At 46.3% G+C, this 19,034-nt stretch overlaps 1 protein-coding gene across 1 annotated transcript in view; it reads right to left on the bottom strand.

Annotated features, from left to right (window-relative positions):
- JAG1 (jagged canonical Notch ligand 1) overlaps window positions 1-7,190 on the bottom strand; it is a 35,461-nt gene extending 28,271 nt beyond the window's left edge. The window contains exons 1-2 of the mRNA XM_071436193.1: window positions 6,595-7,190; window positions 5,475-5,780 (exon numbers count right to left, since the gene is read on the bottom strand). Coding sequence (XP_071292294.1) covers window positions 5,475-5,780; window positions 6,595-6,666 — 378 coding nt within the window. The 5' untranslated portion in view covers window positions 6,667-7,190. The remainder of the gene's footprint in view (window positions 1-5,474; window positions 5,781-6,594) is intronic.
- Window positions 7,191-19,034: the final 11,844 nt, after the last annotated feature.

Below are 19,034 nucleotides of genomic sequence, written 5' to 3'. Positions count from 1 at the left end.
AGTCAGGTTCACATGGAGCAAGCCTAAACAAGAAGCCTTTCTACTTATTTACCTAAGTGCCTAAGAACTGGGTTGAGCTGGTAAAGGACTCTGGATGTTTGACTATTTACAAACCACTTTAACCACTTCTATCCACTTTTTGCAGTTTCTTCTGAACACTAGAAGAATAATGAGTGTAATTTACGCTGCAGAATAGTGACCACAGAACCATGAGCTCCACAGACTAACAAGAAACAAATGCAACAGCTTCTAGTTTTGACATCTTTCCTTGTGTTAAGACACAGGGGTTACGAGTTAAATTATTAGAACTGAGTCAATTAACATATTAAACTTCTGTCCATCTAGAGAAATTCAAAGGCAAGCTTAGTTTCAGTTTTCAAAACCAATCCTGTCATTTGTGTTATCTACAGAGATACCTCTCCTTATCTACAGAGAAGTACTTTTAAGAACCGTAGCTTAAGGCTTTTGTTTGCAGGGCATCACAACGGCATTAGGAGTGAAGCTGGAATAAACAGCTCAGAGCCAAGCTCCCCAGCTTCAGAGCCAGCTGACTCCTACTCCAGCCTCCAGCCCGCTGGTAAGCGGTGTTTCCTTGAGGGAACTGCAACTTTAAGTATAAAGCATCGATTTTATGCAATTCATTTTCAGCCATGCTGACTTCCAGCTGCATAAACAAGCTGACAGTGCTGGATGTGGATAGCCTGAGAAAGTTTAGGAGTAAGCTTCAGTGTCAAGCCCAATCCAGCTGCCACTGAAGTTAAACTGGAGCAGGCCTTTATTATAACAAGAACAAAAATTCTAGGAGCAGGCAAGATGAGGATTTATTTTTAGACATATTATGTTAATATAGTCAAATGGTTTTACCATGAAGGTGAAGCTCTGAACTGGCTGGAACATTAAAAAAACTCTTTAAACATGTAAGAAGTCCAAAACCTCTGAATGGCTGCATCACTTCTCTCCAGTCCTGGGAAAAAAATAGCCCTGTGATGCTAATTATGCTTCAGATGTCACTTAATACTCCCAGCTCTGTTTAGAATAGTAATCCTAGGCAAAACATTACACTTTGAGTGCTAAGATTTATATTATTAATCAACAATAAATGACAGAGTATGGATTTGATTAATATGCATCTTGCTATTATAAAAATTTCTTCTGATCTGCCCATGCTCCAAGATGACTTATTGTTCAAGAAAAGCTTGAACAATAATCTAGCATTTGCTTCTATAAGTTTTCAAGAAGTTAACTGGAGGGAGAGAAGAAACAAAATCAAAAGCCAAATTTTAGTCTTATGACTGTGACATACTGGGCTTAAAAGAAAGAAAAAAGCAAATGAGTGTTCTGATATTTTTTCTGAGATTCAAAATGCTGTTATTTTAAATATCAACTGCAGATTAGTATTTTGGACACCTCGTGTCAAGAGAGGGAATAATTTCACAAAGCTTAAAAAACATTAAAGCTCTTTTACTATGTCTCTGTAGCCACAGAAAACAACGCCTACCCAGAAAACATTTTACATCTTCAGGAATCAGGACCACTAAGATTTTTCATGAAAAAGGGGCTATTTTATTTTTTTAAGGTTGACTATTTTTATTTTAAAGTTGAAATAAGATGTTCAAAATTCTTTTAAATTGTATTTTATGCTAAACTCACTGAGATGCTGGAGGGTTTTTTCCCACCTCAGTAGTTTCCTGGTGTGTTGGTGCAATTGGCCCCAATATTAAATAATTACAAGGAGCATAATTTTGGGGTAAACAAGCTGTTTGAAATTGGAGCTATGCATACCAAAGGAATTGCCAAGTTTGACCTTCTTACTCAGTCTCGCCAAAGCCCCAAAAGATCTTTCTTTACATAAAAGCAAAGTGTAGTGTTAAGTTTTGCTTAGTTAATTGATGCTCAGCTCCCTCAAGGTGCAGCACCCATCACACTTGGGGCTCTTTAAGAAAGGCCAGAGGTTTGATTCATGTGAGAGAAGAGCATGTGTCTGCCTTGGAACCAAACTTGTTCAGACAGAGCACTTGGACAAGTGGAACATGGAAATGCTTTTGTTCCGTACTTTTTTATACGGCTTCATAAAGCCAAGCTTGCCTGTCAAGAAAGTCAGTGAAGTCTCAAAATGAATGTAAGGCAAGCCCTGGTGCATTTTACTTTTTTTAATCATCATCACTATTGTTTCAATGCACTGAAGAATTACCAGCTACTGCAGGGGCAGCTTTCTGATCCACTCCAGTTCCTTTATGCTGGGCTGCTGCCCTGTTTCCTAGCAACTTACTCAAACCTCCCATCACTTAAATTAATTTATGGCCCACCGTCTCCACACCCATTACTCACAGGGGAACGTATCAAAACTGACAAGAGCAAACCCCATAAGTTATTAATAAGACTCTGACACTCCGAATCTACATTACAACTGCAAGCTCCCTCTAACAATACTTTTAGAGCACCCCATTCTCTGCCCTTCCTCTCCTGCGTGATGAATAAAGGCCTCTAATGCAATGCAACTATTTTTCACAAATGGCATAAGGGGGCAGCTTGACATGGGAAGAGGCTTTTTCTTTTTAATTTTTTTTAAGTAGTCAAGGCAACAAGACTTCTGAATGTTACTACTGACTCAAGCTGGAACATCCAAGAAAAGGCTCCCTCAGAGTAGAACACAATCCAGAGAAGGGCACAAATTTTCAAGTGCAATATGATTAACATTTTGGTCTGCCTCTTATTACCTCTACTATAATTTTCAGCTGAATGTATTCAAAGATACCCTCTCGTGATCAGCCACATGAGTAAATGCAATGCTAATCTCAAGCTCTTACTGAAGTCAACAGTATTCAGCCACCTAAAGAGTGTTTAAAGTTCTGAAATTTCAGCATCAGATTAGAGCTGACTAAATTAAGTTTACTACTTTATCCGTAGAGCTTTGAAAATGCCTGAAATGATTTGTGTACACAATTTTAGTACAAATAAGAGCTTTGCCACATTAGATATTCTTTTGTTCAAATGCCATTTGGAAGTCACAATGGCTAGCATAAAAGCTGTGTCCTGTGGAAGCTAAAGCTGGGAAGCAGGCTTGATAATTGCACAGGGACTATCATCAGCATCTCAAAAAGTGCATTTCTGCCTGGGAAAATGCAAGAGCTTATTCCAAAATTCCAGGCTTATGAACCAAGCGTCTCAAGTTGTTGAGTTTTACCCATTTCAAAGGTTGCACTGGAGTTTTGCTGCTGCTGCTGCTCCAGGATTCCAGTGCTGAATGAGATTCAGCAGGACAATAGAAGCATTTCTTTTACTAAGATGCAGGCAAGCTTAAGAGACTTCTCCCAGGGTCCCCACCCCCCAAACCCACCCTCTACACACAGATTTCCCTTCCCAACCCTATGAAGAGAGAGGCTGCTAGAAGGAACGTGTTTAGTTTTCACACCATTTTTATATGCATACCTATAGATTCAAGACAGTCAGATTACTGGGAGCTAGTTTAAAAAAAATCCTTGATGTACCTGACTTCTCTGACAAAAGTCAAAATCTGCAACACAAGCACTACAGCCATTGGCAGAGCTTCAAATACCTCAGATTTTTACAAAGCCCTTTATCCCTTTGATGGCATATTTGATAACAGTTTTATCTCATTTCATGTTAGGGAAAAAAAAAAAAGAAGAGAAAGAAAAGGGAAAGAAATAAAGGACAGACTTGTACTTCCAACAGAGAATACTTTTGTTAACTCTGCTATTGTACTCTGTAATACTATCTCCTTTAAAACGGCGACTTAATTTCTGCCCTGTGCCTCTTGAGCCCTCGATATTCCCCACGTCCCGGCTGAGAGTGGAGGCAGGTAGGAGGCAGCACAGGACACTTGAAGAACGCACAGCTGCCTGCAGCACTTGGCGGCAGGACCACAAAGTGGGTGTCTACACCACAGCTGCAGAAGGAATGCTTTTGGGGCGGGCTTTCCTCCCCCCAGAAAAAGTCCAGGCCCTCCCAGCAACCAGTCCTTATCTGACCATGAAGGGCCAAGCTTTGGAGGGTCCAGGCATGCTTCCACCTCGCCAGCAGCGATAGTGGCAGAGGATAGGAAATGAGACTCTGCCCTCCCCTGCATGCACATTCAGCGCCCTCCTCCCCTCCCAAAAATGACCTTAGGCATCTAGGTTAGGATGACTGGATTTACAAAATTGCTGAGCATCAACATACCCCAAGGCAGTTGGTAGGAAATTGTCTGTTCAGCGCCTTTGGAGAAGGGGTGTGTGTGGCAGGGGGAAACAGTTTTGTTTCCTAGGTGATCTCAAAATACAAGTTTTAGGAGCAGAAATTTGGGAGCGCTCGAGAGCCAGACAGGAGCCCCCCAGTGCACGCAGCACTGCCAGGCACAAAAGCCACACACCTCCTGCCACCCGAGGCCAGGCACCGTCCATGTCCACACATCCTGGGGCCCTCCCTGAGCCTGCCTCTCTGGGGCTGGCCTGCACGATGTCCTTTTGGAAAGATGCTCCTTGCTTTCTCTGCGGGGAGCTGAGGGCTCCTCTGCACAGCTGGCCATCAAAGCCTCAACCCTCCGGAGCACTCCAGAAGAAACCAGCAGCAGACACGTCTGAGTGTTTTTTCCAGCCAACAACAAAGCAGGATCACCGACGAAGGAAGGGGTCACCCAGCCCTCCATCTCTCTGCTCTGAGGGGCTGACCAGTATTTACTAGAGTGGACAAGGCTGGAAAAGTGCCTGGCAAAAAGCTCCACCTCCTTGAGCCACCGAGTTTTGCACACAACTGAAGAGAAGCCAGAATCTCTGGACCACAAGGGGCAGGTAGCCAGGAAAAGGTGTGCTGTGGGGAGGAGTGGGTGAAGTGCACCAAAAGCTAAAGCCAGGCTTTTCTCAGTCTTCAGCTTCTGGAGTCCACAAGCACCTCCAAACACAGCCAGCTTCCCAGGGAAGCTGGCAACTACTGCACCCAGAACAGCAACAGCAGCTCCCATCCACAGCAAGCAGTGCAGCGAGATTTCCCCCTGGGAGAAGCAGGAAGCCTTCCCAAACACGCTCCGGGGAAGGAGGCCAGCTATGACACACACTTTTCACACGGGATCCCTCTACAGCCCCTAACCCACTGCTCTTCTGGCTTAAGCCCAAGACTTCACTGGTTAAGAGAAAAAAAAGAAAAAAAATGAACTTCTGACCTTCTAAGTCTCAAGAGACTTATTCATGCTGTAAAGTGCAGAGATACTGGGTTTGCTTCCCTGACCCATTTAGATCCCCCTCACTGCACATCTGACTTTCAAATTTAACAGGCTGTGCATTGTGAGCCCCAGGGAACAAAAACAAAAACACCACTACATTTTACTCATTTCTGTGCTGCGGATTCCCGACGCTCTTGCCAAGATGCCTGCTCCCTCCCAAATCCTGATCCCTCTTCCCCTGGCACAAAAGTTAGAGCTCAGCTCACTAAGGACATCTCAAGCACCATCCAACAGAGCGAGAGCAGCTTAAGCAACTCACCGGCCAGGCGAAGCTGAAGGGGATAACGATCCGGTTCTTTTCATTATTCCGGTTGTACTTTAAATTGAAGGTATTTCCTCCGATGACAGGAGTGGATTTGGATCCGAAGCTGCAAGGACCGCCAGCAGTGACCCGCGATTGGTACTCCTTCAGGCAAACTTTAAAATAGGTGTCACACTCGTCTCTGGTGCATTTTTTATCTCCTGGGTTTCGGGTGCCATCGCAGCAATTTCCATTTTGCAGTTCACCATTCACATTTTGCATGGATAAGATCTCCAACTCGAACTGTCCTGACGCTAAAGTCACCTGTTAATCCCAAGAAAGAACCGAAGGAAAAAAAAAAAAAAACAAAACAAACGAACAAAAAAAAAAAAAAAAAAAAAAAGAAACAAGAGACAGACAGTTACCTAACTTTTTTCCCCAAACACAATGTACAACAATTCTGAAGACAGGAAAAAGTAATTTTAAGTGTGCTTTCAAGAGGCACATGCATAATGTTAAAAATAAAACAAAGCTAACCACTCCAAGCTTTCCCCTATCAGACATCCATGAGAAGGGCTCATAAATCAGCCCAACTAAATAACGCCATTATTGCCAAAAAACAACCTTAAGTGCCAGCTCCGAAAAACACAGCGCGAGGAAGGCTTCCAAACGGTTAGGAAATAAAACTAAACTAAACCAAGAGTGCAATACGCGAGGAGCAAACCCAGCAGAACGATGTAGCTCTTAATGCACTGCCTGGAAAGGCACCCAGCCACCCCTGTGCCTCCTCCGGGGTGCAGCTGAGCCGGGCACGGCTGGAGCTGCCCAGCTGAGACGCAGAGCCCGCTCATTAATCACCCCAGCAGCGCTGCTATTAAGTTGATTTTTAAAAAAAAGTATTTAAAAAAAGAAAAAGGGGAAAAAAGTGATTTTGGGGGGAAAATAAAAGCGGTTTGCAGTAATCGCATTTCTCGTTCCCAGGAATTAAGCCTCGCTGCAAGGCGCACTCCCGCGTTTGCCATCTCCAGAGAGAAGCCAGGGCAGCAGCTCCGCTCCGGCCGGAGGAGCCGTGCGGGATCTCCCGGACCCACGTCCCCAAGCCCCGCGGAGGAGCGCGGAAGCCGTGCCCGGTACGTACCTGGGCCCGCAGCGCCAGGAGCAGGGTGAGGATGGAGCACGCCGCCGCGGCTGCCCGCCGGGGCGCACGCATGCCGCCGCCGCCGCGCTGCCCGCCCGCCCGCCTGCAGCGCCGCCGCCGCCGCCGCTTGCTCCGGGTCGGGACGGGACGGGGAGGGCCAGGAGGGAGGAGGAGGAGGAGAAGAAGAAGGAGGCGGAGGAGGAGGAGGAGGCGCCGCTGCTGCTGCCGCCGCCGCCCCGCTCTAATATACCGCGGCGCACCCGCGCCGGACAACGCCGCTTTTCAAGCGCTTTCAATAGCGCCCCGCTCTTCAATGCAAAGCAGCCCGGCCTCCTTTTATCCGCCTTATTCTCTCGCCTCCCCTCTTTTCTTTCCCTTTTCTTTTCTCTCTCTCTCCTTTTTTTTTCTTTTTGTTTTATTATGGCGATTATTATCCCAGTCCTTTTATTTCTTGCGGCGGAGCCCCTGGCCCCCCCGAGACACACGCACACTCACTCACACTCACATTCACACACACACACGCACATGCAGCACACGCACCGCCCCGCAGCCGCCCGCCCGTCTGGGAGCGCCGCCGCCGCTCCGCTTCATCTAGCCCAGGGCGGCAGGCGCATGCGCCCATCCATATGCATGAGGGGGACAGCAGGAGGAGGGCGCGGAGGAGGGGAATGGCACGGGCAGGCAGGTACCGGCAGGAGGAGGCGGCGGCGGGCATGGAGGGAGCTGCGGCCCGGCGGCTCCCCTGCCTGGGTGAGGCGGCGCGCCCCGGCCGCCCCGAGGGTCCGTCCCTCGGGAAGCGCCGCTCCGCAGGTGCTTCTAGCGCAGCCTGGAGCAGGAGGAGCCGCGCTGCGGCGACCCCGGCGCTCCCTCAGCGGCGCTCGCGGCTGAGGGCTTTTCCCGCCCCGCCGCTCGCTGAGGGGACGCGCCGGTCCTGCCCGCCCGGGAGCCGCAGCCCGTTCCTTCTCGCCTCCTCGGCGCTGGTGGAAGGAAGAACAAAACACGAAGCATTTTGGGGGACACTTTGCGGTGTGAAACCTTTCCCCGGGCATTGGCCGGCGGCGGCCACCCTCTCTTCCCGGCCCTCGGCAGCTGAGGCGGGGCGGGCCGGGGGCGCTGCCGGAGCGGGCCGGCGCGCCCTGAGGGGACGGTAGGCGCGGCCGGCCCGCGACTCTCAGGTAGCCCCGGCCGGCCGCTGTCCTGAGGGAAGCAGAGGTGGCAGTCGCCACCGTGCGACTCGTGCCCGCCTCGACACGAGGTCGCGGCGCCGAGGGCCTCCCGCGCTCCAAGTGGGAGGAAAGATCCCTCAGCTGATTAGTGCCGGTAGCACAGTGCTGGCAGAGTGCCGAGACCATCAGGGACCCTGTGCCCGCGCTGCAGAGGCTCATCCCAGTTTTCAGGTGGGTGCTGGGTTTGTTCTGCCACACATCCTTTGAGGAGCAAGGTCCAGAGCCACACAGCCAGGTGATTTACTTAAGGGACTCCCTGACACAGGTTACTGAGAAGCCCAAAAGTTTGCACAGCAGCAAAAAAGAGTTCAGACTGGTTCCCAGAGGAAGAGCCACACATCAAAGGGCGTTGAACAAAAAAAGAAAACCCAAAAAAACCCCACCCCTAACTTTGTCTCTGGTTTGGGAAGTCCCTGGGCTGTGGGTCTAGAAGTTGGGTGACTGTGCTGGGAACTCGCTGCATCACTGTCCCTTTCTTCCTGAGGCGCTGGCGACAGGAACTTGGCCTACATGACGTTCGGTCTGACCCAGAACAGCTATTCTTACGTCCCGATCTATTCCACCCTGATCTAACACGGTAGATGTGTGAATGTCTATTTTATACACCAGAGTCTGTGGTACAGAGGAAAACAAGATTTCTGACCTAATTTTATATCCTTTGTTTTCATTTCCTATGGCAAAAGCAAAGTGCCTGTTCTTGGCTGTGGTGAGGTCTGTCCCGTTACAGGGTGCCCCAGGCTGGAAAGCTGGTGGTATTTGTGCCCCTCACCTTAGAACTGTGCTTAGACTTCCACCTGACTCCTGCAGATCCTGTTCCCATTGGTGAGTTCACGGCTTAGATCACACTCTGGTGATTTTGGCACGCCTGTGAGGTGCGCAGTTGCTGAATTCTCCTTCCAGCCTCGCTCAGCCCCCAGGTTCCACCAGTGCTGGTTGTAGCTCACCGGATTCATTAACTTTTCAAAGGCTGGTAAACCATCATGGTGTTTAATCTGCAACATGGCAGTTTGGTGATACCAGTGCCTCTCTTCTTTTTTCCCAGTGGGTGTTGGTTAGCTTCCACAGCCTGGTTAAATGTTATTCATTCCCAAGTGCCACACATCTGCTCCTCTGGGCCTTTAAATACCCTGCTGCTGCTGGTATGCTCCGTACCTTTAGGGCAGGTCTGGAGTTGGCCTTTCTGTAAAAGGTTACTCCACCTGTTTGACTCCAGTGCTTAGGAAATCCAGAGGTCTCTTTCCCACAGTGCTTGTGAGTCAGCAGTGTAGCTGCTCTCAAACAGAATTACTTGTCCAACAACTTAAAATGCTTTGCAAGCATTAATGAATTAAGTCTCCCAGTGTCTTGAGATGGAGAGTATTAGTGATAGGTAAAGCAAGGCAGAGCATGAATCATGTGCAGAAGCACATTGCAAACCCTCTCCCTTACAGCCCTGAAAGAAATGTTGACCTCATGGAAGTCAGCAGTAAAATCCCCCTAAATATATTTAGTCTAGAATTTTCCCCTTGGAGTCCCACTTCTTGCTTTTTTCCTCCGGGCTGTCAAGAGCCCAGAGACCCAGTGGCCCCCTTGAGCCACTGCACAGCACAGCCTGCAACCACTGCACAGCACAGCCTGCAGCCACTGCACAGCTGCCTGCAGCCTGAGCATCTTTTCAAGATGCTCCCTTCACTAGGGCCACAGCAACGTGCAAACTGCTGCGTGTGCACAGGGCCCTGAACTGCAGTTGCTTGGAGCAGCCTGGGACCGGTGCACATAAAATCCCTGCTGCAAGGCTCTGCCTGCACGTCTCAGGAGGTGTGGAGCCGACGTGCCTTCCTCTGTGGCTGCTGAAGAACTTTTCAGCGTCTGGCACTGGGCTTTTTACATTGCGTAAAGTTACTTCCTGCTAATCTTCCTATTCCGACATAATTAGATCACATCCACATTAGAAGCCGTTACAGACATGGAGTGTGCCAAAGCCCGGCGTTGAGGCAGTGCTTCAATTCAGGCTTTGGGCCTGAATCAGCTCCCTAATATAGAGCTGTTCATTGAGGCCACTGGGAGATTGCCCAGGACTTCGGTGGGACCAGGATCACAGCCTTTAGAGGGAGTGTCTGGCTTACGAGGGTCAGGTGTCGTGAAGTCAATTCTTTGTGTGAGGAAAGTTGTAATTTCCTTTTAAAGCTCAGTGACTCATTGAGCCATGGCTGTGAACAATCCCACAGGATTTCCTTAGATTTGTGATACCCGAAGGTAAGCTTGGAATGGCGCCCCTGGAAAAGTTCTTCGTTCAGGGACCTGATGCATCTCATTTTTGAGTCGGTGACTAAACTTTTGTTTACTACTGTAATGCAGATGAAGACAGTTGCATAATCATAGGGGACTGACATTGCATCAGCCTTCAATAAACTAGTTAAAGGACTACCAGAAAAGAATCTGTTGACATGTGGAATCTGTGGTCAAAAAGAATTCATAAAGCTCAATGACCTCTTTTCACAGCAAATGAAGAGGCTAAAGGAGTCCTTTGTTCCTCCAGATTTTTATAAAAGTAGTTTTGCTCCTTGAAATTAGCCAATAAAATAAATTTGCTGCAGTGTTAGATGTAAGCCTGGACAAGCTGAGTGGAAGAGTGAAATTTCATCCACTCGGCTAATCCTTTATCTAGGAGTTAAGCTTCCCTGTTGCAAGGAGAAGGGCATATCAGCGCAGTCAATCACGGATGAGTGAGCTTTTAGATAAGGCCTTTCCTATAATACACCCACCACACTTCATTTTCCTCTGGCTGTTGCGGAGGTGACCTGCCCACTCGGGCGAGTGTCGCGGAGCAGAGATAGGGACCGCGCCGCGCTGCTGCTCGGCTGACGCGCATTTCGGAGCAACACATTCCAGCAGATGAACCCATTGCACAGTTGAGTGATCTAAACTTAGAAAGCTAATTTCTCTAATTACAAAGTGAGACTGAACTCCTGTAAAGCTTTTCATCACCTGAGTGGAATGGGAATTGCGCTTCCATAATCATTTAATGCTTAGAAACTAATTAGGAAGCGTTTTGTGGGGAAGCCACACCCAGTGTTAGACTATTTCACAAATGGAGCAGGGGAGAAAACTACCACTGATTAGAAAGTTGAGCAAGTGGCAGAGGTTAGAGAAAGAGCACAGTTTACCCAGCACTGAAGAGTGCATTCACACTTCCATGAAAGCTTCAGTTCTTCCCAGTCAGGCAATTTCTTAAAGCTGTGTCTTCAGACAAGCTTTCCAAATGTGACAAAAGATTTTGGAGAAGAAGATGCTCTAGTAACCAGAGCCCCGAATCCAGTTTGCTGCCGTGAGCCCTTACTTTCCCCTTTCCCTGGAATGTGTTGCTTCAGACAACTAAAATTTACAAGCTGTGCTGTGTTAATTGTGCATGTGCATTTTGTCACTGTGAAATTTCTACCTTAGTTTTTCTGTATGTTAGAAATGTTTCATTCCCCAGAATGAAAGTGAGGCAATAAATCTATTTCAGAGGATACTCTGAGAACAATTTAATTAAAAAAAAAAAAAAAGATTCTGGGGTACTCAGAAAGTACTACAGTAAGAACCAGTAAAGTCCCTGAAAGAGTTAAAGCTGTAGTACGAAAAAATATGTCTGTTATAGAGCCTTTATGTTTTATCCAGCTGTAATTAAGTGAATCCATAACATTATTGCTTTCTGTCACAGCTTAAAATTGAGACCTTACTCCATTCCAGGGAATAGTGCTGTTTTTCCTTCAGTTTCCTTTATTTATATGCACATAAAACCTGCTCTCTGGTTGTTTCTCTGTTAACCCTTCACAGATCAGATGCCTCCACATTAACCTGTGGACCCAACTGCTTTGTCCTTCACTTATCCTCCCCAGGGGTGGGATTCCTGTGCAGCAGTGATGTGATCTCAAATCCCCACTTTCTAAAAGCAGGGAAGAGCTGAGACTATGGGTTTAGATCTGGGTAGGGGTACAGCTTATCAAGGTGGAGTAGCTCCCAGTAGGTGCAAAGACTGTGACACTGAGCAGTGCTGGCACGTCTGTCACAGACAAGATCACACTTTCATTTGATAAGCAGCAACTCGGCTATTCTTGTCAAAGAGGCTGCGCTGAAGCCTGGGCTGAGCCCCATCTCCAGCGAACAATGGGGTGCTTTTAAAGAGCTCCAAGTTTCAAGTAGTGTTTTCCTCACAGCTTTCTGCAAAGGTGCTTCTTTGAGCCAATTTTGTTGAGCAAGTGCTCACACCAAGTTTCATTTTCTTGTCATGATAGCATCAAAATGCCCGAACTTCTCTTCTCATGCAGATTGTTTTAAGTGTTAATTGCATGTGAAAGTATGTGTTCAATATGTTCTCAATCACAAATTAGCCTGCAGGTGCAAGACTGAAGTACACAGGGGTGTCATTTAGCTAAGGAAATGTCTAAAGAGAAGAGAGCTGTGATTAGCAGATTTAAATTTGAGTGTACAGTAAATGACTTCTTGCCTTTGCCTGCACTCATTCTCTGGCTGATCTAATATTCTGGGCCTTGACTTTTCTTATTCCTGTGGTGGGGGGATAAAGAGAGTTGCTTCATTTGGCCTGAAGAAACTTTTAAAGACATTAAGATTTCTAAAATCCAGTTTCAGCCCAAAATAGAGATGTGCCTAAATCAAGAAACAAAAAACTTTAGGTAAGGGATATGTTTAAGTAACTTGCTGGAGTGGCCAGGGGGTTGGGCCACAAAGTTTAGTGCATGGGAGTGATGCTGCTGATCTGCAGGGGAAACCCTTTCTTCAGGGAGTCAGGGATGTGCACAGTGGCCTGTTTTTACCTGGTCCCTTGGCACTGCTGACTCCCTGCTGGAAGGAACCTTTTTGCATCAGCTAAATGTTTTTAGATAAAGCACAGGCCACGGCGGGTGGCTGGTGTCCTTGGTAGTATAGATAAAGACAAGGCCCTAAAGGGGAGAAAAATGTCTTTCTCTGTGTTCATCCTTTACACAAGAATGAAAAAAGCCTCCTGACCAGTCTGAATGTCACAACAGTGCTACCACCTGCAGATGTGCATTGAGGACTTTTCTGTCACTGATCGTGCAGCAAGAGATCTGACAGGACTGGGTGTTAGAGCCAGCAGCATTTGGAACAATCAGAGTCTGCCCTGATTTGGGAGTTTTGGTGTTAAAAATTCTGCATTTTGGACAAGATTTGTACCAACACGGTTCATCACTTGAGACTCTTCCAGTCCCACTCTGGAGTTAGCTGTGGTCAAAATGCTTGCAGCTTCCAGCAGGATAGTGGAAAATAGAGCAAATGAGAAGGACTGGAATAAGAACAGTCTAGGGGTGTCAGGGAGAGGTGGCAAAGAAAGGGACTTATTCTTGGGAGTCTGAGCAAGTACAGCTCCCGGTCACCCTGCCTCTCTGGGTAAAGGTTTGTCTTTGCTCTTGCCACAATACCTGGAAGGTTTTCCATTCCTGCCTCCCTGACTGCTGTTTTGTCTCACAAGGTCTTCAAGCACAGGGGAGATGATTTTTCTCTTCAGTTGCTCCTGATCTCAGCCCTGAGGCTGGACCACTCCAGTTGGGGTGAAGGACATCCCTTATTTGTGGCACTATGGCAGCAGGACAGCTTGGTGAAAGAAAAAGAGCCTGGCTGTAGAATTGGACCCTTAAAACCAATTAACTTCTTTGAAGTGTGCTCCAGCTTTCTGTCTGAAAGGGGCCACAGACTCTTGTAGGTCCACAATCTGTGTGTTGCCCTGAATTGTGGGGATTTTTCCTATGTATAATGATGATTTTTATTTACTGTGGCAGAGAGGAACGAATGAGGATCTGCCCCAACTTGAATAGAAGCAATTCCACACCTGTCCCTTTAACTGCCCATTTGTGGTTGGCTGCCTTTTATTGTCCTCCCCCCTGTGGGGCTGCAGGGCAGCGTGTGTGTGTGGAAGGATTTCCCAGCCTGTGGGTGACCCCTCATCTCGCTGCAGCTCCTTCCGTCCCCTCCCTTCTGTCCAATATTTATTGGAAGCACGTGCTAAGGAATCTGTGAGCCCGCAATGCTAATGAGTGCGTGGCATGGAGCGGGGCAGCAGATGCACAGGGACAGGCACGTTTCCTAATGAGGGAGTCTCGAGACCCATCTGTTGAGTCTCGTGGGCCCTCAATGCAGTTTGCTGCCCGAGGTTGCCAGTGGAGGTTTTTTTCCTCTGATGCTTTCAGTTCTCAACAAGTGCAATCCTGTATAGAGCAGCATGTCATGGGGTTAGGTTTTGTTGTTGCTAGCAGATAATGTGACTTTGAAAGGAACGCCCCTGCCCCAGCTGAAAGGAGGATAACCCTCCTCTACCCCCTTCCTTCCCATCCTTCTTGCTCGGATCAATAACAGGTCCCTAGGCACAAAGCCTGCATTCTTTTATTCTCAAATTAGAGCAGCTGCAGCAGCAACACCACAGCTCATTGGAAACCTATTAGCTTTTGAAAGACTTAATCCAGTTTGAAAATAACTAGTGTTTCTCAATCCTTCACGCGCTCTCTCCCGTAAGAGTTCTTAGGCTGCGTTGGCAGCGGACCGGGCTTGTTATTGTAATAACCTGCATCTCACCGTGTCCCAAAGGGGCAACAAAGAAGGCAAAATGTCAGTTTCCCAGCTTCACAGGGCCTAAGAACATTGGATTCACTCTGCCACATCACACCCTATCACTGAGCTCTGCCGCCTACCATCCTGCCTTCAATGGTGACTGATGTCTTGTGATTCACTCTCCAATTTCATAGTTTTTAAGGCCAGAGGGGCTATTATGATAATCTGTTTGACCTCCTGCACAACACATTAGAATTTCATCCTAGGTGGGATAAAAGCTGGGAGCAGCTGGATTCTTTGATGTGGCTCTGCTGGGCAGCAGTGGAAATTTGGGGTTTTCTGGGGGTACTCTTTGCTGTAAGGGGAATTTGGTTTTTTCCTTTTTTTAAAGCACCTGAAGCACAGAGCTTTGTGAATGGGTGCATATGCAGCAAATGCCTTGCTTTAGAGGTAGGGGAGCTGATTTTACTTGGAAAGGGTTTGCTCCCCTGTCTTGGTCTCTTGTTTAGCTGCTGTATCTCCCCATTACTCAGGATCTCCCTGCAGAAGCACTTTAAAGTGCTTCTTTTAATGGTGGGGGTCTGAGCTTCAGAGATGTTTAGGCATTAAACGCCTCGTGAAGACTATTGCAGTGAGGAAATAGAGTTTTCTGGAACATGATCCTTAATTTCATGCCCCAAGTCACACTGGAAATCTGTAGAAGATGAGGGAGCTTGTTTTCTCATTTTTCTTGAGTCACAGGCCAGTGTGCTTGCAGGGACATCTTCCTCTGCTCAGACTTTTCTGTACTGTGCCAGCCCTCAGCCTTTCCTGTAAGTGCTGCCAACTGTTATCATTAGTGTTGGTACAGATATTTTGCCAGAGGTGGCTGGGCTGGGACCACCAGCTGATTCCTGAAGGCCACTGAACAGCAACAGCTTTTGATTTCTACTGACCTGGACCAGATTCAGTGTGGTGACCTAGAGCTAAGGGGCTCAGTATCTCATTACTAATCCCTTGAGCTAGCCAATTCCTTCCACCAAGTCAATGTTTTCTAAAGTGTTAAAAGACTTTTCCTGCCTGCCTGCCCATTAAATCCTGCTCTTCTGTCCGTGTCCTTGGATCAGCCTAATCACTGGAGTGGATCGGTTTCAAGTCTTAATGATGCAGGCTGTGGTCCTGACAATGCAGAAGATGGCAGGCAGCACAGCTGAGGCAGGCTCTGCTCTGGGGGCTCGGCTTTGGGGTAACCCTGATGTGCTGCTTTCGTAGTGCATTGCCAGCTGGGATACAGGGCCTTTCCAGCCTTCTGCTTATTTATCTGAGATTCACAATCTAGGTGTGCTTCTAGACACTTTTAATTTAAAAAGAAAAGAAACCACGTGTTTTCCTGGATTGTCCATTGGCATTGCTTTTTGGGTGCAAGTAATAATTTTCTTCTGTGATATTTTAATCTTCAGACTTTCCTAGATGGGGAATTTGGCTTTGCAGAAAGAACTACATGGAGCACCATCACTGTGTTTAATGTATCTTTATTATTAAAGTCTTATATCTTAGAGATGCAGAGAAATGTGTTTCAAGAGAGTGTGTACAGAAAACCACCTTAGAATCAGCAATTGCCTCATCCACGTACACCTAGCAGGAAACAGCTTCCATTTACTTAATTTTAGATTGAACACAGAGCAGTTTACAAGTCCCATATATGTGTCTCCTCTTCCAGAAAAGCTTCCTCATAAGTTTTATAGATTTTCTATTTAGACTTCATCATTCATATAATTAATATTAATAATTCATATTCATAACTTGTATATTTCATATTCATAATTCATATGATGGTGGACATACACATTGCTCCATGTATATGCATTTTTCTCCTTTTATTTATATATCTGCATGAAAAAGAGAAGTTATTCTCAGATATTTCAGTTACTTATCCCTGGTAACAGTTTTCTTAGTATTTACTCTGGTAAAATGGGCATGGCTGTGTTTCTATGAGGAATCTTTTTCTTCTTGCAAAGTAGGAACACTTTCCCCTGCTGCTTAAGTGCACACAGGCAGTGCAAGACAAATTTCCCTCCCCAATTTTTTTCTTATATATTATTCACAGAGAGCAACTCTGCCTTTGACTGCCTATAATAGACCAGGCTGCAGATGAGAAGAGCATGAATCTCCTAGGTTCTGCACTTGCTCCTCTGGAAGGAGCTCAGTATCCCCTGACTGATACTAAGCACATTTTACTTACTTACTTTTAGTCAGTGGATCAGGATACTCTAATTCTAGGCTATCTCATTAAGAATCTTCCCAAAATAGTTAATTAATCTCCAGCATCTCAGGGGGTTGCTCCTTTCTAGTACTGGTGATGTCAATTAATGCTGTGTTACCATTTGAATCAAGTTCTTGATGTGGAGTTTGACACGAGGGCCCGTGTCTAGTAAAGACACAGAAGCAGAATCTGACAGTGCCCTTCCTCCTGCAAGCACTTTGTTTATGTGAATTGTTTCCCAAGTTAACTCCTGTGGCCTAACCCCAAAGAAGAGAAGATCTAATCTCTAATTGTCCTCTGGGACCATCCCTGCAAGGTCCTTGAAGAATATATCCTGTTTCCCAGTCAAAGAGTCAATCCAAGGATGTGTCCTGGCTTCTCTTCTCATTGAAGATTGTTTACCTGTTATTTGTGAACTGTGTTTTGTCTGTGGACTATTCCTAGTGCAGTAGCATTGTGATGCTTGCTAGAGAAGGAGGAAGGATTAAAATGGCACAAACTTTACATTCAATATCATATATTCCATACAGAAGGATTTACAGCTATTCTGCAATTGCACCAAAGTCCAGTCAGCCCTTGGAGGCTGCAGGAATTCTGCCGTTGGTGGAAGACAGATTGAGCCTGTAATAAAGAAATGTTGGGAGAATTCCTAATTACCTGCTCTGAAAATGTTTTAGAGCAGCATGGTATTTGTTAGTGGGTGTCAGATGTGACACAAAACACTGAACATTTCAGGATGATGCTAAAATGAAAGCAATTCAAGGACCAAATTATGTATGAGTGTCCATATTCAAACCCAGGTGTAGCAAACAGAATGCTCTCATTTCCCAGCCAGCTGGGACTACAGTTTGGACTTTTTATTAGACTATGAAGTGGTCACTTATTGTTCAAAGAGATTTTCCCTGAAATGAAGGCAACCAGGGCTGAAAAGCTGAAAGCACTGAGTTGTGTTCATTTGGATTAAAAATGTGTATTTTGGGCCAGCGAAACTTCAAAATAAGCTTCAAAATTCTCAAACCAAACAGTTTTCCTTGTGGTAGCTGAAAAGGAAACTGCACATCCAGGAGGAATGTAGATCAAAGCAAACTCTGCAAATGATGCAGAAACACATAAAATAACAAACAAGGCTGGTGGGAAGAGGGAAGCTTTTGTAAGTAGATAGGTCTGTTCATGTTACACTGAAACCAAAGGCAAGATTGCTAAAGAAGATACTGGAGAGGGCTATATAGGGGTATAGATTTTTCTCCTCAGAGGAATTTTCCAGCCTGTTTTTGCATCTCCATTGTATTTGCAAAGTAACAAATAAGGGGCATACTCAGCAGCAGATCTCACTGATACCAACTTTTGCCTTTCACCACCCTATCTTATCTCTTACTTTCCTTCTTTCTTTAGTTTTCCCTGAGCCTCCCTCTGCCAAAGTCTGTGGCAAAACATGTTTGTTTCACTGCTCACGCACAATTCTCTTAAAGCACATCATTGGGTCAGTAAACTTACAATACTTAGGTAGTTTAGCTTTCATACTTGCAGAACAGAACAATTCTGAATGTACCTACTATTAGCTGTTTACATTGGAATGCATTTGTTTAGGATTTTATGTATGAGAGTACAAATCTACCTCAGAGCTGTTTTTAATAGAAAAAATAATCGTGCTAAATAGTTTTAAACTCCTTTTTTCACTTATGTGTAAGTGACTATGTTGCTGCAATAACCAGTTTTAAAAACAGAAGTGATAGGGAAGTGGCAATTGTTGCAATGAAGTCATTCTTCGGCTGAATGACTTGTCCAGTCCCTTCTTGGATGCATCTTCATGAAGTGATGGGCATGTAATTCCTGAACTGCTCAAGGTTTTGTTCACAGAATTCTCCACACAAGAGGAAGGACCTTGCAGAAGGGAGAAGGGTTTTTTGTCCAACAGCCAAGAGGAGCTGGGGTTTTGGGGATAGCTGTGCTCCCTCCTTGGATCCTGCGGACGTCTCCATTTCCCTTTTGTGTTGGCAGCTCTTCCGTGTGCCTCTCCAGCTGAAGAAGCTGCAAGTGTGGCACCTGCCTCCCCTTTGGTAGAGAGCAGCTCTTTCCTTGTGCCTCTCCAGCTGAAGAAGCTGCAAGTGTGGCACCTACCTCCCCTTTGGTAGAGAGCAGCTCTTTCCTTGTGCGGGTGTCATTTATTTCATCCAGGCCAGAAAGTGGAAAGGCAGCATTTCTTCATCAGCCTCATTTCTTTACACAGAGAATGTCTCTTCCTCTCATCCCCCCTCTCTTTCCTCTGCAGCCACCCACATTTTGAAAGCCCCCTGGTCCATATTGCTAGGGTAGAATGGGTTTCCAGGGCTCTATAGATTCAAGGACAAGGCATAAGCTGGATTTGCACTGCCTGGTAGTTGGAAAGATTTGATTTCCCTTTTTTTTTAGATAGACAGCCCCTTTTCTCT

The sequence above is a fragment of the Agelaius tricolor genome, unplaced genomic scaffold, assembly GCF_023055355.1.
Source record: "Agelaius tricolor isolate 1412-34295 unplaced genomic scaffold, bAgeTri1.0.p SCAF_1, whole genome shotgun sequence".
Classification (NCBI taxonomy): domain Eukaryota; kingdom Metazoa; phylum Chordata; class Aves; order Passeriformes; family Icteridae; genus Agelaius; species Agelaius tricolor.
Note: the sequence above shows the minus strand (reverse complement) of the source record. Positions and strands in the feature narration are given on the sequence as shown.